The sequence below is a fragment of the Rhodotorula toruloides genome, assembly GCF_000320785.1.
Source record: "Rhodotorula toruloides NP11 unplaced genomic scaffold Scaffold7, whole genome shotgun sequence".
Classification (NCBI taxonomy): Eukaryota; Fungi; Basidiomycota; class Microbotryomycetes; order Sporidiobolales; family Sporidiobolaceae; genus Rhodotorula; species Rhodotorula toruloides.
In genome coordinates this window covers 131,570-141,810 of record NW_015622967.1, presented here as the reverse complement: position 1 = coordinate 141,810, position 10,241 = coordinate 131,570, and the positions used below count along the sequence as shown (strand labels likewise).

The following is a 10,241-nucleotide window of genomic DNA, read 5'->3' as shown; positions in this document are numbered from 1 at the left end:
TAGCGGACGTGCGGTTGTTGCGGAAGGTGTTTTGCGAGGGAGGAGAGGGAGAGGAAGAGAAGGGGGTTTGGGTTAGTGGAGAGGGAGGGTTGGGGGGTGCGTGGGAGGGGGAGGAGGGGGTGGAGGGGTGGGAGGAAAACGAGGAAGAGGATGAGGAGGAAGAGGAGGGAGGGATGACGGCGAGTGAAGATGATTCGGGCTCGTCTGTGCGTTCGGATGTGAGCGAGGAAGAGGGGTGGGAGCCGGTCTCGCCTGGGACGTCGGCGAGGGATGTGACAGAGGACGAGGAGGATCAAGAAGGCGAAGGAGCGAGCGAGCGCACGCTACTCAAGTGCTTGCAGCTGGACTTGACTCGCTTCGGACTCGGTGCGACTCTCCCACTGTTCCCCCATCAAGCTCGAGAAACGCTCACGACTCGCATTGGCAGACAAACCCGGTCTCGTCGAATACTACACCTCCCTTCTAATCGAAGGCGGCGTCCGTTCGCTCCTCTACCAATCCACTTTCGGGTCCGCCAATATCCTCGTGGCCAAGCGCGATGTAGGTAAGGCTAGGAGACTGCTCATGAGGGCTTGAAGTGGTGTAGCGGCAGTAGTCGATGGATGGAATGAGCGGAGTTCTATCGCGGCTGTCGAGACGGGCGGGCGCGGATCAGTGGGCTTGCTATCGAGGTTGGCTCGCTGGCTAGTGGCTACTTATCGACGCTCTACTGCAGCTTCGCTTACTCAGCTTTCTTCAGCCCGGCCGACCCGCTCGCGAGCGGATGAGCTGTCGAACGCGGTACGAACGAGGTCGCTCGCTGGCTGCTTGTCCTGTTCCTGTCTCTCGACGTGCCTTATCGTCTCCGTGCGTACTCTGACTCACGTACTGGTTGTTCGCCGACGCTCACCGTCGTCGCTCATCTCCCATCTTCCCCCACTACTCGCTCCTTCGGCTTGACCATCTCTCGCTCACAACCGAACTTCGCTTAATCGCTTCGCTTTGACGCTACATCGACATGACAGACACATCGACATCAGCCGCCATGTGCAGCCACAAACCCACCGACACGCCCGACCAATCCACCCTCCTCCAAGCGATCCTCACTGAACTCCAGCAACTCAAGGCGAATCAGTCCGTCTTCGAGCACAAGGTGCGCCTTACATTCCCTATCGACGGAGATCCCGAAGACTTACATCCCGTCGTTGTGACCAGCTCGAATCGCTCGCTCTTGCCCCCACCTCTCCCTCGTCGCCTCCCTCGCTCGCGTCCATCCCGCCTCTGAATGGCTTCTCGAGCGACCAGCAAGTCACTGCGACTCCCTTGATCAAGGCGACCGATACGCCGCTTTCGCCTTCGTTGCCGGCGAGGAAGGATGCTGCTCAGTCGACTTGGGGCTCGCGCGTGATCTTGACCAGTGCGTGGCGCAATCTAGGAATCGCTTTCGCGTCTTCTGCTACGTATGGGGTACTGACTGCTTGACCCTACATGTGTGCTGCCCGCCGCTTACGCCTTGACCTTCGTCCTCGCCCGTTCTCATCCTCTTCCTTCTCCTCCTTCCTCGCTATCGCCTCTCGCGCGCTTCCAGCCTACCCGGGCCAAGTTGGCATCAACCCCATCCCGCTCAAGTGGGGAGCCGCGACCCCTGAGGAGCGCGGACCCGTCGTCGCCTCTCGTCAGCCCAAGTCGCTCAAGGTCCGCAACGCGATTGGCGCCTACTCTGGCTCGTATTCGATCTACCGCGCTCTCGCGGCCGCATCGGGCCTCATCGACCCGAAACACAAGCCAGACTACACCAACACCGAGCCGCCCGTCACGATCCCTCACAGCCCTTCCTGGGACGACAAGACCAAGATCGTCGCGCTCGACCCGTACGGCCACCTCGTTCCTACCGCTTACAAGTCGTATCTCGACGCTGGCATCGACGCGCGCCCGACGATTGCCATCACCCGTGCGCACATCAAGCTGAACGACTTTGACGACGCAGTCAAGGCGGGCGACCTCGAGGTCGACGGCAAGATTGTCGTTCATTGCCCGACCGAGTGGATCAACCAGAACCGCATGGAGTCGGCTGCGGCAAAGACGGCGAGGGCGGCGGACGATGCGGCGACGAAGCACATCGCGAGTGCGCAGTTCGATGCGGGCGTCGAGATCAACGTCTCGAAGGCGGCGGTCGAGCCCGTGTGGTACCTGCCAGGAGTTGCGGAGCGTTTTGAAATCAGTGCGTCTGCCGTCTGGGCGTTTTATCACGACCTTCTTTCCTCCTCGCTTCAGATCATACCTGCTTACGCCTTTTCTCCTTGCAGCCGAGGGACACCTGCGACGTGCGCTTTACGAGGAGTGTGGAGGAGCGTACCCGGAGCTCATGACCCGTCCCGACCTCAAGATCTTCCTCCCTCCCATCGGCGGTTTGACCGTCTACATCGTGAGCTCATTCTCCTTCGCTCTCCTGGCGGCCCGCCGCTTACGCAGTGATGCACAGTTCGGCAACCCCGACTACCTGCGCGACGAGACGAAGGAGGTGACGGTGCGCGTGCACGACGAGTGCAACGGTTCGGACGTCTTTGGCTCGTGAGCATCCGTTCCTCTACCTCCGATGGCCTCAGAACAGACTGCTGATCGCTCCCTCGTTGCAGCGACATCTGTACCTGCCGACCGTACCTCATCTTCGGCATGATGGTGCGTTCCCTCCCTCTCCGGTTCCTGAGGCGCGCGCTGATGCCGGGACTTCTACAGGAAGCGATCAAGTGTGCACAGCGCGGTGGTGTCGGCGCTGTCATATACCACCGCAAGGAAGGCCGCGCTTTGGGTGAAGTCACCAAGTACCTCGTGCGTTTTTCGTTCAAAGAACTTGTTCGCAGATTGCCGCGGTGCTGATACTCTGACGTCCTCGCAGGTCTACAATGCGCGCAAGCGTGGCGGAGACAACGCGCAGGACTACTTCCGCCGTACGGAAGACATTGCGGGCGTCAAGGGTGAGTCGGGCTTCTCGTTCCGCCTTGTCTCTTCGCTTCCTCGCTCACGCCTTTTCACTGCGACAGACATGCGCTTCCAGGCTCTCATGCCGGACGTCCTGCACTGGCTCGGCATCAAGCGCATCGACAACATGATTTCGATGAGCGACATGAAGGTGCGTCGCGCTCTCCCTCGCCTTGCACTGATACCTCCTGACTTCGTTCCCTCTGCAGTACGACGCGATTGTCAACTCCGGCATCCCCATCGTCAACCGCTACGAGATCCGTACGTTGCCCCGCCTCTTGACCTTCTCGTCCTCCTGCTGACCACCGTGTCATGCCCGAGCAGCCGAGGACTTGATTCCGCCTGACAGCAAAGTCGAGATAGACGCCAAGATCTTTGCGGGCTACCACTCGACGACCAAGGTCACCGACCTCTCGAAGACTGCGGGACGCCTGTGGGAGGATCTGGCGCACTAAGTCGTTCTTCCAAGTCGTCCGCTTTCCTGTCCCGCTTCCATGTCGAGTAGCAGTCCAGCTCACCGGAGCCGGATCAGTCCCAAACGATGTTGTTCTCCCTCCGTTGTTCCTTCCTCCTCTCCTTCGCTTCAGGTTCTCTTGCTCGAGTCGTTTCTACCTCTCCCTCTCGCATGCCATCAGCTCTGGAATCCACACGCATTGTGTCGTTGCAAACGAGACTCGATATCTACGTCAACAGCCCGGAGAACGTCTACACACCCAAGAAGGAAGAACGAAGGCGGCGAGGAAGACCACCTCCTGCGCAGGATGAGGGAGAGCCCGACTCTACATGGTTGTGGGAAATTCTATGCGACAGGTGGAGAAAGGCGAAGATCGTTTCGAGGAGGCTGGACGCCTCGGTTTTGAGGTTGAGCGAGCGAGTCTAGAGCGACATCCTGATCTTGCCGGCAGACTCGGCGCCCTTGACGTGCTTTGGGAAGAGCGACGACGTCGGCGAGGTGACGGGCGTGATAATGACGGGGCGGCGGCGCTCCCTGCCCTTGCGCGGACTCGACGGAGGCGAAGGCTTGCAGGTCGTCGCGTCGAGGAGCGCCAGGCCGTGCAGGTCGTGACGAGGCGTGAAAGGCGAGATCGGCGTTGAGGCGGTCAGGAAAGTGTGGTCGCTTGTCGGGGAGAAGAGCGACGGCGATGCGAGAGGAGTTGCAGTGATAGGGGTCGAAGACGCGGGCGACGACGACCTCGTACGCGGGAGGAGCGGCTTCGAGGTGAGGATCGGTGCGGGAATGAGGCGATCGGCCACGCGACGCAGTGCACGACGGCGAGGCGGGAGAGGGAAGGGCTGGCTCAAGTCGAGGGAAGAGGCGCAACTCGGCGTCGGCGTCGCAGGGCGTGGCGGGAACGACTCTGGCGAGACGCAAGGGAAGGGCTCAAGCTTGCGGGTCGGTGTCGTAAGAATCGAACTGCGAATCGGCAGAAAGTCAGCGAGGCGAGCGAGTCGGCGAGGCAAGGAAGCGAAACACACAGCGTCTCAGCCCTCTCGAACTCGGTCGAAAGCTCCTCGATGGCGAGCGAGAGCAGCGAGGGACTGTTGTACGAGGCAGAAGAGCGCAAGGTGGCGACTGGCGATGGGAGCATGAGCGGCGAAGGGTATTCCGCCATGACCGCGTCAAGGCTCGGCGTCTGAGGAGGCGTGAAGATGCTGCTCGGCCTCCTGAAGCGACCCACCGCGCGTCCAGCCGGAGTGGGCGAATACGAGAACGCCATCATCGGATCGACGACGTCCGTATCCTCTTCCATGGGCCTGCCGAGCCAAGCCTGCGACGGTGGCGACATGCTCGAGACGGGCAGAGGCTGGTGGCGATACTCCTCGGGCGACGGCGGAGGCGAGAGCGGGAGGACCGAAGTCATGTCAAAGTCGAGGTCGAGCGACTCGTCGCCAGGTGATTGGGCGCGGTGGTCGTCAAAGACGTCGAAGGGTCGGTGCGACTGCTCCGACAACGCCAGAGTCGAGGGCGAACTTTCCGTCGAGGTCGAGAAGCGCGAGACTTCGTTGAAAGCCTCGTATTCGAAGGTCGCCCTCGTGGGAGTTGCGCACGACTCGTCCGAGAAGCGTCTGCAACTCGCCTCGCTCGGTTCGGGCTCATCGAGACGAGGAAAGTTGACGGAGAACGACTCGGTGTCGTCGGCCGTCAAGCAATTGCCGAACGAAGTGGGCGAGTCGACAAAGCTGGTCGTGTTGGCGAAGCACTGGGTCGTGTCGCGCGTGCCGAACCAGTCAGGCGAAGTGTCGCTGTCAAAGCCGAGAGAAGTATGAACGAGAAGAGGGTAGCTGATCGTGCGCTTCAGCTGATGGCCGTCGTCGCGTCCAAGCGGCGAGCGAGGCGCGAACTGGTTCGAGGTCGGCGTCGCAGGCGAAGCAAACAGTTGCAACGACGCCGTGAACGTCGAGAAGGAGCGCGACTGTCGCCTGATCTGCTTGATCGGGCGTGCAAAGGTGGGCGAGGGAGGCGAGACGGGCGAGGAGGGCGCGAAGACCGACGCGTGGAAGGACGGCGTGCGCGAGCGAAGGGGCGTCTTGAGGCGGGACAAGCGTGACAATGCACGTTGTGTGCGAGTCTGCGAGACTCAAGGAGCCGTCAGTTGACGTGAGAAATGGGGGTCGTCGCCGGATTGAGCGACGAGGAGAGTCGACTCGCCTGAAGAGGGCCGATCGAGGGTGAAGCAGCGCTGCCGAGCATTGTGTTGGCGCGCTTGCGCAAGTTGAAGGAGGGCATGGCGAGGCGAAGGATGGCAGGAAGAGGATGCAGGAGAGGGAGCAGACGGGAGAGAGGGTTGGGCGTGTTTGCGGCGACGCCACCCCAGAATCCGAGAGCGCCTGATCTCCTGCATGCGGGGAACCGTGGACTCGAACCTTGATGAGCGCCAGAAGACCGTTGAGAAGGGGCGCGAGCGGACAGAAGGCGAGAGGAGCTCAGGTCCGCGGACTGATCATCCGTGAGGAGGGCCGTCAAGAGGTGAGCGACTGGCGTGCGAGGAAGCGCGATAGGTGAACCAAGCGCAAGAAGAAGCGAGGAAACGGCGAGCAGAAGGGCGAACGAGCGAGACGAGGCGACAATTTGCGATGGCGGTGCGCGGCGTAAAAGTGACAACAAACAGACGAGGTCGAAGCGTACAGACCCAATGCGCGCCTATGAAGACGCCTTCTCCAGCTCCTTGAGCGCCTTCTTCGCCGCCTTCTTGGCGAGTCGTCGCTCCTCCTTCTCTGCCCGCCGAGCCGCCTTCTTCGCGTGAGCTTCGGGTGAATCGTCGTCGAGTGCTGGCGAAGCGCGCGAAAGAGGGGTCGCAGGAGATTGTGTTGAGGTAGAGATGGCGGAAGCAGAGGTCGAGGGTGCGAGAGATGTGGAAGTCGAAGCGGATGAGAGGGCGGCGAGCGATTTCCGCAGTTTCTTCGCCGCTCGTCGATCCTCCTTCGACTGCACCGGCGTCGAAGTGCCGGACAGAGTCGCCGAGCGCGACTCTGGGTCGGCACTCGAGGTCGCATCGTCGGTCGACGGTCGCTCGTTCTCCTTCTCCCGACTTGCGCCCCTGCTCGCCCGCTTCTCCGCCTTCTTCGCTGCCTTCTCTTCCTTCTTCGCCTTCTTCGCCGCCTTCTCTGCCTCTCGCTCCGCCTTGGACCGCCGCTTCTCCTGCTTCGACTCGTCCTCGTCCCGTTTCCGCTTCTTGCTGCGCTCCTCCACCTCTGTCCCCTTTCCCTTCGACGCCGGCGCATCCTCATCATCCACCGATGGACTCAGCACCGATCCACGCAAGAAACCGCTGTAGAGCTGCCGCCGCGCCATCTCGAGCTTGACAGCCGCCATCGCATCGAGATTGAGTCCGCTCGCGCTGGCAGACTTCTGCTCAGCAGTCAGGTCGTCATAGGCGCTGCCTTTAGGTGGTGGTGGACGGTGCGAGAGAATGCCGGTCGAGGTGCGGTGCTGTTCGACCTGCGGGAGAAGAGACAAGGTGAGCTGGTCGTCCCTGGCATCGAATGAGGCGGCTCAGACGCACCTTGTCGCCTCCGACCTTGTTCGCCACGCTCGAAAAGACCGCATCCCACCACGCAAAGCTCGTGTCCCTGTCCCTGCCAACGCCGGAGAGCGTCTTCTTCTGTGCGACGACAATGGGCTTTGCGCGCCCGCCCGACGAATTGTTGAGAGATGAGCCTGGTCCATTCCACCCCAGACCTCGCAGGTACGTTGCAGAGTCGAAGCGGTTGCTCATCGCCGGTCGAAAGAAAGTGGATGGGGCGGTGAAGGTGGCGGCGGCGGCTCAGGAAGCGATGGTGAGGCGAGTGGTGGATCAATTAGAGCTTAGTAGCACCTGCTAGCACAGTCAAGCAAGCGTCTAAGCGCCCAGTGTAGGTGCGAGCGGGTGGTGAAGGAGAGGTCCTCGCTCGCACTCCTCTGGCTGAGAACCATCGCTCGACTCGCCATGAGCAGACCACACGCTAGCTCGGTCGACGCAGACAACGCTTGGGGTCCTCCACCAGAAGCAGCGCAGCCAGAAGAGGCGTTCTCAGCTGCCGACGTCCAGGCGAAGGAGCAGATCATCTTGTGCGTCCCACCGTCTCGCTTTGTGAGCCTGACGACGAGCTTATTGGACTAACGAGGCATCGTGTGGCATGCAGGGAGATCGTCAACAAGCAGGACGGCTTGCGAGGTGCGTTCTCTCCCTCTCCTCGTGGTCGCTTGTGGGGGGACCCTCCTGTCGTTCGGGACTCTCGCTGACGGTTGTAGTGACCGCAACAGCTCTGTTACAACGGATAGGCGAAGTGCAGGGCGAGGCGAACAAGCTAAAGTCGGAGAACGAGACGCTGCAGACCTGTTCGTCCTCCTGACCCTCTCTTAAGCTCGTGGCCGTACAGCTGACTCCTTGAGCCTGCTTGCGGGCAGACATCGACAACCTGACACGAACCAAGTGCGCCAGGCGAGCCCGACTGAGCTGCTTTGTCCGCTGACTTCCTTCATTCGCCATTCTCCAGCGCGGCAGCAGGAGCGGGCCGATAACCCTGCTTCTTTCGCCCCTTCTTCCTCGTACATACGACTCGACGTACTCTTGTTGTACTACCAGCGCAATTTCTCACGCCGTTGCTACTGCCGACTTGATCGACTCGCTCAACTGCCTGCGCCGGTGCTCGTCAGCAACTTGCGCCGGAAAGTCGACCGCGAGGGACGTTCTCGCCACCTCGGCGGGAGCGTTGTCGTTCAGCAGCGGAGGTGGAACGGCCGCTTCATCGAACGTCTTGCCAGCGTCGCCTGCGGTCTACGGCACACAACTCGCCTCTTGTCCCTGCGTGGAGATCTCTCGCTGCTCACCCGGTGCACAACCGCTTCTTCTGGCGGCTGGGCAACCTGCGGAGCGTTGCGCGCAACCCCTTCACGCCGGCTTCGACAAATCTCCCTTCGCTCTCGCTCCTCCCCCGCCCGCCGTTGCTCTGGGCTGCGGCTGTCTCGCAGGAGGGATCTACAGGTCGCCGAAGTCTCAGCAGGAGATGGGAGGAGCACATCGTGCGAGGCGGGTGGATCGCCCTGCTCCGTTGCGCCGCCGACAAGGCTTATAACAGTGAGGCAGCGCTCTCTTGCTTCTTCCGCCTCTCTCGCATGGCGCACGAAATGAACATCTTGTCGCTCGTTCTTCCGAGCGCGCGCGCATGAGTGGACGGGCGGGTGCACGCCGTCCTCGTAGGCGACGAGAGGAGGAGCAAATCGGACAGGAATCGCCCAACGGAGTTCACGGGCTCGATCAGGCTGCTGCGCTGGCTTTCGCGCCGTGCGGAGTATTTCCCACGCTTTCATTTGCGGGAAGAGCGGGGAAGAAGGGGTCGAGAGGGTCGAGGGGGACGATAAGGAGGAAGGCTCGCTCGTCGTTTTCTGCTGGTTCGCTCGCGTTGGACTGGTCGCCCGCTGTACGCCGTCCTCATGAGCACTTGAGCAATGCTGCGCAGCGCGCCGTACGTACGACTGCCACGCTCGAAATTTCACCTTCTTCACGCCGCCCTCGCTCTCGTGCGAAGGGCGGGCGAAGTTCTTCCAGGCGAACACGCTGCCCGGCCTCCTTGCCGCCTCGAACCGTTATTGGTTCCGACGAGGCGGGGGCCCGGCGAGGAAGCATGATCGAACAAACGACTTCCAGAGCGAAGGAGGAATTGCGACGAATCTGCCGGCAGCCGCGGGTCATGTTGCGCGACTTCTGTCGCTTGCAGATGCAGCGCTTGAAGCTGAACACGGGCGGACTGGCGAGAAGGAGCAGGACGGGCGAGGGTAGCGTTGCGGGACCTCGTTACCCTTGGAGCGAGCTGCCGCTGGCAAAGGATCGTCCGCCGTGGTTTCGCATGTGGGACGGTCCGGAGATGGAAGCGCCGAACTTGGGGACAGCGGAAGGCGAGCGGATGGAGCGAAAGGGCGTTGGGGAGAGGGAAAGCGGGTTTCGCACGCACAGGCCGCGTTGCAAGTCCGCTGCGTTCGCTTCGACGCTTGCTCGCTAGCGCTGGTGATGAGTGTGCGCGATGGCCACAGAACAGTCTCAGCTCGCAAGCGTTTGCTAGTGAGCCCTCGTTGGAAAAAAATGAACGCGAGCCCGTCCCTCGGTGGACGACGACGGGGAGCGAACCAAGAGGCAGGGGTGTCTCGCACTCGAAAATCGACGACGCCTGGCCTTGCTTGTCCTTCTTGCAGGCGTGCGGGCTGCACGGCGGTGAGGCTGGACGGAGTGGGACGGCTGGAAAAGTCGAGAAGACGGGGTCGCATCGAGCAAAGCATCGAAGCCTTGCCAAGCGCGAGGGAGGCAGGTTGCCGGCATACATCCTCGAGGAGCGGGTTCGTATCAGCCGTAGCTATTGAGCATTACAACGGCGAGTAAGCGCTGCATTAGGAGCGAAACGTTGCGGCGGCGCCGAGAGGTCGAGGAGGGACGAGACCCGCATGGAACGACGTAGCCGGCTCTGCATTACTTGTTACTGAAAGCTTCTTGCGCAATACTGATCGTACGTGTGCGCTGGACGAGCCTCACAGCAGCTCGCAGCTCCGTACGCGGCCGTGAGCGGACGCTACTGGCAGGCAAGCGGCGATATCGAAAAGCGACGGGGCGGGACCGCGGGACGGCTTCTTCGTAGGCCGGCAACAGAGGGGAACTCGTCGCATCGACGCTTCGGGAGACGGGGCGTTGCGAGCTCTTTGAACGGGTGAGGGGATCGCCGTCCAGCACTTTGCTCGCATGCCGTGCGGTCTGCGTGGGCAGACGAGAGCGGGAGTCGGACAGGCGGGTTGCAGATCTGCTCTGAGCGAGAGA

The 10,241-nt window shown here is 61.7% G+C and overlaps 5 protein-coding genes across 5 annotated transcripts in view; 3 read left to right on the top strand and 2 right to left on the bottom strand.

Moving 5' to 3' along the window:
- RHTO_07450 (uncharacterized protein) overlaps positions 1–576 on the top strand; it is a gene marked incomplete at both ends in the record, with an annotated part of 1,926 nt that extends 1,350 nt beyond the window's left edge. The window contains 2 exons of the mRNA XM_016421106.1: positions 1–366; positions 428–576. The exon at positions 1–366 is cut by the window's left edge and continues 592 nt beyond it. Of these exons, the coding sequence (XP_016274227.1) occupies positions 1–366; positions 428–576 (515 nt within the window). The remainder of the gene's footprint in view (positions 367–427) is intronic.
- A 421-nt stretch (positions 577–997) lies between these two features.
- Positions 998–3,413, top strand: RHTO_07449 (GTP cyclohydrolase II; the record flags this gene model as incomplete). Its single annotated transcript, XM_016421105.1, has 11 exons — positions 998–1,132; positions 1,195–1,396; positions 1,568–2,200; positions 2,286–2,404; positions 2,462–2,550; positions 2,616–2,658; positions 2,716–2,808; positions 2,876–2,954; positions 3,021–3,109; positions 3,168–3,219; positions 3,283–3,413. 11 exons carry the CDS (start codon positions 998–1,000, stop codon positions 3,411–3,413), a joined length of 1,665 nt encoding a protein of 554 aa, XP_016274226.1.
- A 421-nt stretch (positions 3,414–3,834) lies between these two features.
- On the bottom strand, positions 3,835–5,686 carry RHTO_07448 (uncharacterized protein; the record flags this gene model as incomplete). Its single annotated transcript, XM_016421104.1, has 3 exons — positions 3,835–4,372; positions 4,435–5,528; positions 5,609–5,686. The coding sequence occupies 3 exons, from the start codon at positions 5,684–5,686 to the stop codon at positions 3,835–3,837; spliced, it is 1,710 nt and encodes a 569-aa protein (XP_016274225.1).
- Positions 5,687–6,100: 414 nt separating this feature from the next.
- Positions 6,101–7,175, bottom strand: RHTO_07447 (uncharacterized protein; the record flags this gene model as incomplete). The annotated part of the gene is made up of 2 exons (XM_016421103.1): positions 6,101–6,898; positions 6,963–7,175. The coding sequence occupies 2 exons, from the start codon at positions 7,173–7,175 to the stop codon at positions 6,101–6,103; spliced, it is 1,011 nt and encodes a 336-aa protein (XP_016274224.1).
- A 210-nt stretch (positions 7,176–7,385) lies between these two features.
- On the top strand, positions 7,386–7,960 carry RHTO_07446 (DUF2205 domain protein; the record flags this gene model as incomplete). Its single annotated transcript, XM_016421102.1, has 5 exons — positions 7,386–7,507; positions 7,582–7,613; positions 7,703–7,777; positions 7,847–7,871; positions 7,936–7,960. The coding sequence occupies 5 exons, from the start codon at positions 7,386–7,388 to the stop codon at positions 7,958–7,960; spliced, it is 279 nt and encodes a 92-aa protein (XP_016274223.1).
- Positions 7,961–10,241: the final 2,281 nt, after the last annotated feature.